This window comes from Myotis brandtii, unplaced genomic scaffold (genome assembly GCF_000412655.1).
Source record: "Myotis brandtii unplaced genomic scaffold, ASM41265v1 scaffold782, whole genome shotgun sequence".
NCBI lineage: Eukaryota > Metazoa > Chordata > Mammalia > Chiroptera > Vespertilionidae > Myotis > Myotis brandtii.
The window spans coordinates 2,903,708-2,915,137 of record NW_005371138.1 but is presented as its reverse complement, the minus strand read 5'-3'; the positions used below and the strand labels follow the sequence as shown (position 1 = coordinate 2,915,137).

Sequence of the window (11,430 nt, the reverse complement as noted above, 5' to 3'; positions counted from 1 at the left end):
GATGCCGGGCCGGGGAGGGTGGGGGGCGGCGGCTGTCAACAAAGGCGCGGGCTGGAGGCCGTCTGCCACCTGCCGCCCGCCCCCTTCTCTTTGGGTTGAGTTTGGAGCAGTCTGTGGGGCAGAACAGTTTTCGTTTTCATAAACACAAAGAGAAGGTTGTATTTAATTGTCGATCTGGGGCAGCCCTGCACTCCAGTGCAGGGATCGTCAGCTCTGGCCCTTCCCTCGAAGCCCCGGAGATTGTGTCTCCCTGTTTTGTATTCCTCACGCAGCTCCGTCCCCGACCCGCGGGAGAGCAGTAACTGTTGGTGAACAGGCTCCATTTAGGCAAAAACGCCCAGAGGAGCCAAAATACCAGTCTCTCCCTACTTCGGGTGAAATAAAGAGAATTGCATTACCATGTCAGGGGCTTTGGTTTGCTCAGAGCAACTATCTTTTACGTTTTAAATCTTGTTTTTCAATTGCAGTTTACATTCTTTATTATTTTGTATTAGTTTCAGGTGCACAGCATAGTGGTTAGATAAGCAGATACTTTGCAAAGTGTTCCCTCTGATATTTCCACCTGGCGCCATACATAGTCATTACAGTATTATTGGGTATATTCTTTATGCTGCATTTGACATCCCATGACAGCTTTGTGACTACCAGTTTGTACTTTTTAATCCCTTCACCTCTTTCATCCAGCCTCCCAGCCCCCCTCACCGCTGGTAGCCATCAGTCTGTTCTCTGTATCTATGAGTCTGTTTCTATTGTTTGTTTGTTTTGTTCTTTAGATTCCACATAAAAGTGAAATCATATAGTATTTGTATTTCTCTGTCTGACTTATTTCACTTAGCATTAATGTCCTCTAGGTCCATTCATGCTGTCACAAATGGTAAGATTTCATTCTTTTTTATGACTGAGTAATATTCTATTGCGTTTATTCACTATATCTTGTTTATCCACTTGTCTATTGATGGACACTTGGGTTGCTTTCATATCTTTTTTGAAAATGTATTTTTACTGATTTCAGAGAAGGGAAAGGGAGAGAGAGATCGAAACATCAGTGATGAGAGAGAATCATTGATCAGCTTCCTCCTGCACACCCCCTTCTGGGGGTTGAGCCTGCCATCCAGGCATGTGCCCTTGACCAGAATCGAACCTGGGACCCTTCAGTCTGCAGGCCGACGCTCTATCCACTGAGCAAAACCAGCTAGGGCGGAAAGTGACAGTTTTCAAAATATTTCTTCTCTTGGTTGTCTAGTATCTTCTAGTCTTCTTGGTTTTCTTTTGATAAAGTAGTTATTCTTAATTGTCGAGAAAGTTTTGGGGAGCCCTAAAAAATTGTGGCCCAGACCTATGTTGTAACATTTATATATCACTTTTTAAAAAACAGTACATTGTTTTACATACTGTGTGACTGAAGAGTGTCTGTTCCATGCAATTTTTGATCTTTAAATTGATAACATAGTATTAAGTATATATATGGACAAGAATATTCAGATATTGATTTTGAATTTTAAAACCATAATTAAGATTTCAAGGCTTCCTCTAGAGCAGTGGTTCTCAACCTTCCTAATGCCGCGACCCTTTAATACAGTTCCTCATGTTGTGGTGACCCCCAACCATAAAATTATTTTTGTTGCTACTTCGTAACTGTAATTTTGCTACTGTTAAGAATCGTAATGTAAATATCTGATATGCAGGATGTATTTTCATTGTTACAAATTGAACATAATTAAAGCATAGTGATTAATCACAAAAACAATATGTAATTATATATGTGTTTTCCGATGGTCTTAGGCGACCCCTGTGAAAGGGTCGTTCGACCCCCAAAGGGGTCGAGACCCACAGGTTGAGAACCACTGCTCTAGAGGAACCTGCCTCCCTCTCTGTCTAACCTCTCTTTACCCTAAGAAACAAAAAGGATGTAGGGGAGAGGTGGAAGAAGGCATTCTACCTATCTTTTAGTTTTTTGGCCCAATATCTGAAAAACTGAGTCTCCTACAAGTGATAATATTAATGCCGAGTATCAGCGTCTTTTCTATCCAGCCAATAAGTAGATGGTAGGAATTTGTAGCATCAATTTGTGAAATTTCATACTCTGGTGGAGGACAAGCTTCAGGTGTTATTCTTTCAGTTGGGTGTGGTTCCTGTAGGAATTGATAGCCAGGACCCTAGACACAGGTGATGGTTCTTGATTCTTTTTTTTTTTTTTTTAATATATTTTATTGATTTTTCACAGAGAGGAAGGGAGAGGGATAGAGAGAAACATCGATTAGAGAGAAACATCGATCAGCTGCCTCCTGCACACTCTCCACTGGGGATGTGCCCACAACCTAGGTACATGCCCTTGACTGGAATTGAACCTGGGACCTTTCAGTCCACAGGCTGATGCTCTATCCACTGAGCCAAACTGGTTAGGGCTGGTTCTTGATTCTTTATCTGATTGGGGGACCCTGCGCCCATCATAGTACTTTGCTCCACCTGTCTTGACCTATTTTATTTTGAGGTACAGTTGACATACAACATTATATTATCTTTTTATATATTACAGATCACTTTTTCCTTTGAACATTATCTTAGCTCCCAACTTAAATATAACTTTTAGTTAACACCCTCCTATGTCATTTTAGCAATTTATGGCGGTATATTTATACCATTAGTCCATCTTGCTTTACACAAATAACTTTAAGTTTTTCAGGCTTTAATGTTAATGATTAGTCAGAACCATTATACTTTTAAGAAGAGTGCTATTTTTTTTTTTAATTAAATCTTTATTGTTCAGGTTACATTTGTTCCTCTTTTTTTCCCCCCCATAACTCCCCTCCTCCCAGTTCCCGCCCCACCCTCCGCCCTCACTCCCCACCCACTGTCCTCATCCATAGGTGCACGATTTTTGTCCAGTCTCTTCCTGCATCTCCCATTTCCCTTTCCCCCCCAAGAATAGTCAGTCCATTCCCTTTCTATGTCCCTGATTCATTATAATCACCAGTTCATTCTGTACATCAGATTATTTATTCACTTGGTTCTTAGATTCACTTGTTGATAGATGCATGTTTGTTGTTCACAATTTGTATCTTTACCTTTTTCTTCTTCCTCTTCTTAAAGGATACCTTTCAGCATTTCGTATAATACTGGTTTAGTGGTGATGAACTCCTTTAGCTTTTCCTTATCTGTGAAGCTCTTTATCTGACCTTCAATTCTGAATGATAGCTTTGCTGGATAAAGTAATCTTGGTTGTAGGTTCTTGGTATTCATCACTTTGAATATTTCTTGCCATTCCCTTCTGGCCTGCCAAGTTTCTGTTGAGAAATCAGCTGACAGTCGTATGGGTATTCCCTTGTAGGTAATTGAGTCTCTTTCTCTTGCTGCTTTTAAGATTCTCTCTTTGTCTTTTGCTCTTGGCATTTTAATTATGATGTGTCTTGGTGTGGTCCTCTTTGGATTCCTTTTGTTTGGGGTTCTCTGCGCTTCTTGGACCTGTAAGTCCATTTCTTTCACCAGGTGGGGGAAGTTTTCTGCCATTATTTCTTCAAATAGGTTTTCAATATCTTGCTGTCTCTCATCTTCTGGCACCCCAATTATTCTGATGTTTGTACGCTTGAAGCTGTCCCAGAGGCTCCTTACACTATCTTCGTATTTTCGGATTCTTTTTTCATTTTGCTTTTCCGGTTGGGTGTTTTTTGCTTCTTCGCATTTCAAATCTTTGGCTTGATTCTTGCGCTCCTCTGGTCTGCTATTGGGTGTCTGTATAATATTCTTTATTTCAGTCCGTGTATGCTTAATTTCTAGTTGGTTCTTTATCATAGCATCGAGGGTCTCATTAGTTTTCGTGACTCTCTCCTCAAGTTTATTGACAGCTTCTAGCACATTTTTGCAAGCCCTCAAAATTGCGATTTTTAGCTCTATATCCTCCATTTCTGTCATGTTTTTTTGTCTCCGCATTTTTTATGCTTTCTTGGTGCACCCCCTAGTGGTCTTTGTGCGCAGTCTTGTTCTAGTTGAGCCTTGATTGTTGTAGTTAATACTAGAGGGATTTGACCACCAGGCCGACTGGCTGTGTGAATCAGCTGTGTCTGCCGCGGAAAACTTCTGTCCTCTGGGGAGGTGCTAATCTAGCCTTTGCCTGAGGCGATCTGGCAAATGGCTCTGCGCAGGGCTTGGGCGGGGCGGGCTCAACAGGGCGGGCGGAGGGAGCCGTTATGGTGCCCTCAGTCCTGTTCCCAGAGGCTCTGCTTCTCAGAACCCCCGGAACCGCTGCAAACCTCGGAGGGAAAGCTGCCTTCCAACTGATGCCAGACACTCCCGCTTCTCCCGTTTGGGTCCGAGTCCCCAGCGATTCGCCCGTATCTGGAGCTCAGAGTCTGAGACTCCCCCCTGACCGAAAACGACAACCGCGCTCTCAGCCACCAGCCCGCTTTGCGCGCGCACCTCCGCACCTGAGTATTTTCCACACTGCGCCTCCTTTGAGCCTCGGTGTGCTGTTGTTTTTCCTTCTAGTTGAAGAGTCTCTCCTCAGCCAGCCTTCCTGTGGTTCTGGGTGATGTCCGTTCCGTCTTTTAGTTGTATTTTTGAAGTGGTTGTTTGTGGCAGCAATCTCCGGTGTTTACCTATGCCGCCATCTTGGTCTAGTAAGAAGAGTGCTATTAAAAAATAAGATTTTAAGAAAATTAACCTAGCAGTAAAATATGTACATTGGTTTTAAACTAAATTCTTGTGATTTTGCTTTTCAGTACAAATACAGAGACCTAACTGTACGTGAAACTATCAATGTGATTACATTATACAAAGATCTCAAACCTGTATTGGATTCTTATGGTGAGTTTACATAATAAAATATCAATCACTGTACTTTGAGTTTACTCCTTTTGTTAATTATTGTAGGTTTTTCATTTTCCTTTTAAGATTGTTGTTTTTTTCTATTGTAGGACTAAACCTCCACCTAATATAAGTGTTGGAGGGATAGAAAATTACAAGATCTAATAATAATGTCTTATATTTGTTTAGTTATTTTAAGTGTTAAAAAGGTACTCTAAGATATAGCTCTGCAAATTTAGACCTAGCGGGGATGTTAAAGATGTTTTAGTTAATCATTTCCCAAAGTATTATCCATAGTTGTGAAGAATGTTGCTGGGAGTTTGGGTTCTATGGTTAAGTTTGAGTAGTGACAGATTAAACAAAATTAAGTGGGCTTCTTTGCAGCAGTGTTGCAATGTTTCTCAGAGCCTTTAATATGCTACCCCACCAAAAGGGGAGAGAATATATTGTAGTGTATCCTAAAGTTAATTAGCTACTGACACATTCCTCCCTACTCCCAGCATCTCTGAATATTCTTAGGAAGACATTCAGCAACTATATGCTGGACTATCACTCATTTTGTAAATGAGGAAAACATTTTTAAAATATGATGCTTAATTCTGTAGAGTGCGTAGGTGACAGTTTTGTTATTGAGATGAGTGAAGTTGGGTTTTAAGTAAGAAATAACAATATCTAAAGTTGTTCCTTTTTAAAAAATAGTCTTTTTGGCCCCACACCTTATGTGCCAGGGCCAAGAGCTCCTGTCCATTAGGAGACCCTTGGCACTGAGGACAAGGAGCTGAATTTGTAGCTGAGACTCTCACTCTAAACTCCCCTCACCCCTAGAGCTTTGAAAACATTAGGAGCCTGGTGAGGAGAGGGACAGTCAGTCCTGAGTTTCCTGAACAACAAAGACGTGAACTTCAAGTTTTCTTTCAAACTTAGGGCACGATTCTACTTTATGTCCACGTACTGTACAATGGTACCTAGATCTGCAAAAAAACTTGTATTACCAAAATTAGTTTATTTAAAACTGGCTTCAATGGGGTGGGGTGGGATGGAGGGGGACTGGAGCTAGAATTTTACTGTGACAGTTTTTACTTCATGCTAAAAGAGTAACAAAGACTCCAACATCATTGAACAAACCTTACATTAGCGTTATATGGCCAGACCATGTCCAAACCATTATTATCAATATGCTTTTAGAATAAAGTAAGTCATAATTTAAATAAGATGTGTTTTTTTAAAAAAGAAAACAAAACCACAAAATCAGAATAAATTACAGCATCGTTTATAATTGTCAGTAGTAAGTAAAAGAACTAAAGGTCAACAGTATTTTGTTCTTGTACTTCACATTACAGCCTTTTCCCTATGTGGTACAGAGTTAATTCCAAATCATTACAAATAATAGCAGCCAATATAATACAAATGATGTGTGCCTTATTTAATCAATCAGTTATAGTTAGAAAAACTTGTGTGATATGGTATGAGAAATATTCGTATTAAGAGGTGTCTATATTTCATTGTGAAAACTCTTTTTAAAAACTGGTTTGATGCTATGTTTGGGCTAAACATGGGGAATCTAAAATTTTATGATATTAAACTAACATTTAGTATGGTATTAGTTCATAGTGTTTTTTACATAATTTTATTATCGTGTTAGTTGGGGAAGCAGAGCTCATAATTACTGTGATTGTAGCACTCATATTCATTTTTCCAAGTAATTCAAAGCATCTTTTCTTTACTCATTTAAAAACTGATCGCATTGAGTGAATCAACAAAGGATACTCTGTTATTTGGCAAAATGGATGATACATTTAACAAGTTAACGCGTTTCAAGGGTAATAATGAGTTTTAACCAGCACTTCTGAAAGAATAACTTAATGAGAACATCTACAATGCTCATGTTTAAATCATTATTCTTTCCTTTCAGTTTTTAATGATGGCAGTTCCAGGGAACTAATGAACCTCACTGGAACAGTTCCTGTGCTTTATAGAGGTAAGTATCTTATGTAATTTACGTTTCCAGTATAGATGCATTTTGATTCACATAATATATTGTCAAAGAGTTATAAGTAAATTAAACCTATTTCCTCATGATTTTCATGATGATGTAGAGATTTAACTTCTGTTGAAATTGAACTTCATTTGGCAGCAGCACCTACTATTTCAGCTTACTCTTTCCCTTCCTACCAACATACAGTATATCAATAAGTGACTCCTTGTGCTGACGTTTCATAGAATCTGAGAATCTTAAAACTAGAATCTTACATGCCTCCTAGTTCAGCATCCCACCCCATTCAGACTTTTCTAACAGTGGTAGCTATAGAGTGTAGTGGCTAAAATAGAGGCTTTAAAGTCAGATTTCTCAACTGAAAGAGATTCTATTACATAAAGCAAAGAGAACAAGATGACATCGTTGATTGAATAACTATCACTGAAAATGCCATATGAATTGGTCAACTTGTGGCCACCAATCAGCATCTGTTTGACTGTTGGATTAGCTTTGGCAACAGAATTTTATCACTTTCTGATAGGATACCATAATCCATGGTCTTCCTTGTATGACCCTTCTGAGTGAACATTATTAACTGAAATGTCGGGGGTCAAGTAGCAAAGAATGGATTGAGTTGAAAGATAATTCATGAAGAATGCTTTTAGGGCAGCAAGCACACACTTAGCAGAGTAGTGATCAATTACCTACTGAATCCTACTGATGTATTTTACAAACTGAAAATTTAAGAAACTGATCTTAAACAGAACTTTGAAATATTAAAATATTTGTTGTGATTTTTAAAAAGTGTTGCTTACTTGTAGCTCTCTCTTGCTCACCTACTAAGCCATTATTGAAAAATAATAAAAAATGGAGTAACTGTAGTTTCTTTCTCTCTCAGGTAATACATATAATATTCCAATATGCCTGTGGCTGCTGGACACATACCCATATAATCCCCCTATCTGTTTTGTTAAGCCTACTAGTTCAATGACTATTAAAACAGGAAAGCATGTTGATGCAAATGGGAAAATATATCTTCCTTATCTACACGAATGGAAACACGTAAGTATTAACAGTGTTCTGTGAATTTGTTGTATTTTATAAATTTTACTTACTGGCATCTACTTTTTGTTAACACTCAAAGAGGATTCCAAGGAGGAGATAAGTTCATATAAGATCACAATTGCTGAGCTGAGTAATCAGAAAAGGTTCTCCAGAACAAATATAGTCATGTGCCCTGTGACAACATTTCAACCAATAACAGATCACATATACGATGGTGGTCACGTAAGATAATGGAGCTGGAAATTCCTATTGTCCAGTGATGTTGTAGCCATCCTAACATTATAGCACAATGCATAACTCATGTTTGTGGTCATGCTGGTATACGCAAACCTACTACGTTGCTAGTCATATAAAAGTATAGCATATACAATTACAGTAGTAGGCTATTCCATCTAGGTTTGTGAAAGTGCACTCCGTGATGTTCACACAATGATGAAATCACTAACAACGCATTTCTCAGAATGTATCCCCGTTGTTAGGTGTCACATGACTGTATATCTTATGTTTGTATAGAGCTTGGTAATTTACAGAATACACACAGTCACTTTTATTTGCTTGAATTGAACCTTTAAGAATAGGTAGAATTCACACAGTAGGAAGTGCATTTTAAAAAATAGTATACTGATGACATATATTTGTTTAACTGTTCAAATCTCATTACTCAGAGTGTTCCTTTCAAGAACTAATAGGAAACTTTTGTTTCTGCCTCTGATGGTAAAGCTCTGGCAGACCAGTGTTCTTATCAAAATAACTAGAAAAAAAACAAAGTACAAACAACATCTCTAAGGCTTTGGAGAACTGTTGAGGCAATAAGACTTAAGGGACAAGAACCACTAGTGAAGAGAACTGCAAGGGATAAGCCAACATTCTGCCAATTTCCCCTGGGAGTATTTACTGATTTTTGCCACAGGGTAAGAGGCTGAGAATCTGGGCAGAGGGCCTTCGCTGAGAGGCAAAGAAACCTGCAGAGTTTCTAGCTATTTCACAAGGTTGAAAAGACAACAGTTGTTGTTCTGTATGCCAATACAGCCAATCCTTTAGGAACCAAAATTTGGGAGAAGGGGAAGTTACAAAGAAATAAACAGGCCCGGCCAGCATGGCTCAATGGTGGAATGTCGACCTAGGAACCAGGTCATAGTTCGACTCCGGTCAGGGCACATGCCCAGGTTGTGGGCTCGACTCCCAGTAGGGGGCAAGTTGGAGGCAGCCAATCAGTGATTTGCTCTCATCATTGATGTTTCTATCTCCCTTCCTTCCTCTCTGAGATCAATAAAAATATATTAAAAATAAATAAACATATTTAAAATAAATAAATAAACAAGATAATCTGCATTTTCCCCGTAAGAGATATGCTGGATTCCTAAGCTTCAAAGACAAGATGCTAAAAAGCTAAGCAGCCCTGGCCAGTTTTTCTCAGTGGTTACAGCGTCGGCCCAAGAACCGAAGGGTCTCGGGTTCGATTTCTGGTCAAGTGATTTCTGAGATAGCCTGCCAGTGATTTCAGAGTTTATAATACTATCTTTAATAAAAATTAATCTAAGAATATGTGTTTCCAAGGTAACATCATCTTTTAAAGGCCTTAATATTTGTGACTACTGCTGTGTTCATTCCTGAATTTGTAACAGAGCACTAAATTTCTTCATTTGAGATATGTTTTGGTTAGCTCTATGGAGTCAGACGAATAATAATACTACCTGAATTTTGCAGTATATTCTTTTGGTTACTGCTTTTTTTAATATACAGTAGCCCCCTGTTATCCATTGGGGTTACATTGCAAGACCCCCAGTAGATACCTAAAACTTCAGATAGTACCGAAGTATATATATCATGTGACTTTTTTCCTATACACTCATATTTATGATAAAGTTTAATTTATAAATTAGGCACAGTAAGAGATTAACAACAATAACTAGTAATAAAATACAGTTGTAACAGTATACTATAATACAATTTATGTGAACGTGATCACTTGTTTCAGAGAATCCCTTGATGAAGTGTTCAGAGAGGCTCAGTGCTTCCTGATGCAACATGTTACCGTCAGTTGGAGCACATTTTCTGTTCATGTCTTCTTTCCACAAATTTTATTTTTAAAGATTTTTAAATTGATTTTTAAAGAGAGAGGAGGGGAGAGGGAGAAAAAAAACATCCATCAGCTGCCACCTGCATGCCCCTCACCAGGGATGAGCCTGCAACTCTGGCATGTGCCCTGACCAGGAATCAAACCAGCAATCAACTAAGCTATGAGTCAGGGCTCCCACAAATTTGTTGCCTTTTCCGTCTTTACTAAGCCACTTTATCACACACTGTGGCCATAACTTTTGCAGTTTGAAGTGTTGCAGCAAAACTAGCATGAACTTCTTTTTCTGTAGTTTCCATTTAATATTTAGGACCATGGGTAACAAACTGCAGACTTGAAACCTTAGATAAGTGGGGAATACTATACATGAAGCAGCAGACTTGCTACAGATAAAGAAGTAATAAGTTTAAAAAAAAAAATCACATAGCTCTATTACTTAAATGAAAATTTTGTGTTTGGGGGTCCTGTAAAGAAAATTATCAAGCTGAGTTGAAAACTGGTAAGAAATGGCCAGACTTCCTTTTTGCTGAAAATTAAATCTGTAGCTGACTTAAATTTGTTTTTTGTTTTTAGCCTCAGTCAGACCTGTTGGGGCTTATTCAGGTCATGATTGTGGTGTTTGGAGATGAACCTCCAGTCTTCTCTCGACCTACAGTTTCAGCATCTTATCCACCATACCAGGCAACAGGGCCACCAAATAGTAAGTAGAATTGAGATTTGGTTTTTAAACTCAGAAACAAAAAACAGAAAACCTTGTTAACAAAATGTTTTTAATGACTTCACTTTGCTTTCTAGCTTGTCAAGTTAGTGGATTTTTTGGAGATATTCTGAGGCCTCACATCTGCATGTACAGATTCCCACCAAAGACTGGCATTTGGGCTTTCGTTTGTGGGTAGAAATCTAACTCTGGTGTGCTGCATTCCAAAATGGGGGAGAAAGAATGCTGGGATAGAGCTAGAATTTTTTTTAAATTATGCATGCCATAGAATAGCCTTATTTGGTCATTTATGGAAGCAGATATAACTTGAAAGGTAGTCTGAACTCTCCTTTTCTTTGCAACTCCAGGGTCAGTGTTGTAGATAAGAATCAAAAACAAAGTCATAAATCATTCACATTCAGCTATTCTGGGTATACACAATTGGACATCTAGCTCTCAGCTTTCTTCTCTTTAGTACAGCCAATTCATGATTTTCCTTTGAGGGAAGGGCACAGGGGCATAGAGTCAATACCAATTCTCCCCTAATTGGTGTACATTATCTCAACTATTTTTTTTTAATAATTCTTAAAATCACCCTGAATAATTGAGAATTGGTTGTACTTGTTTGATTTTAATAAACCTGCATTGATTTCATTGTTTTGAGTTGTGATTATATTTTACAAATTTTGCTTAAGATAATAATTACCCAGACTTATTTATCTTATAAGTCAGATTACATGAGCTTTAATTTTTCTGCTTAAAATTATTCTTCCTTTTTAATCCATTCTGTCTTGAGGAGTATCTTGACTCAGAAAC

At 38.4% G+C, this 11,430-nt stretch overlaps 1 protein-coding gene across 3 annotated transcripts in view; it reads left to right on the top strand.

Moving 5' to 3' along the window:
• TSG101 (tumor susceptibility 101) overlaps positions 1-11,430 on the top strand; it is a 42,603-nt gene that overhangs the window by 9,670 nt on the left and 21,503 nt on the right. The window contains exons 1-5 of one of the 3 annotated variants that reach the window (XM_014530892.1): positions 834-874; positions 4,716-4,800; positions 6,713-6,778; positions 7,674-7,837; positions 10,491-10,617. In XM_014530892.1, coding sequence (XP_014386378.1) covers positions 860-874; positions 4,716-4,800; positions 6,713-6,778; positions 7,674-7,837; positions 10,491-10,617 — 457 coding nt within the window. In that variant the 5' untranslated portion in view covers positions 834-859. Of the gene's footprint in view, positions 1-833; positions 875-2,020; positions 2,046-4,715; positions 4,801-6,712; positions 6,779-7,673; positions 7,838-10,490; positions 10,618-11,430 lie in introns of those variants that run through there. The other 2 variants (XM_014530894.1, XM_014530893.1) reach the window with 2 other exon arrangements.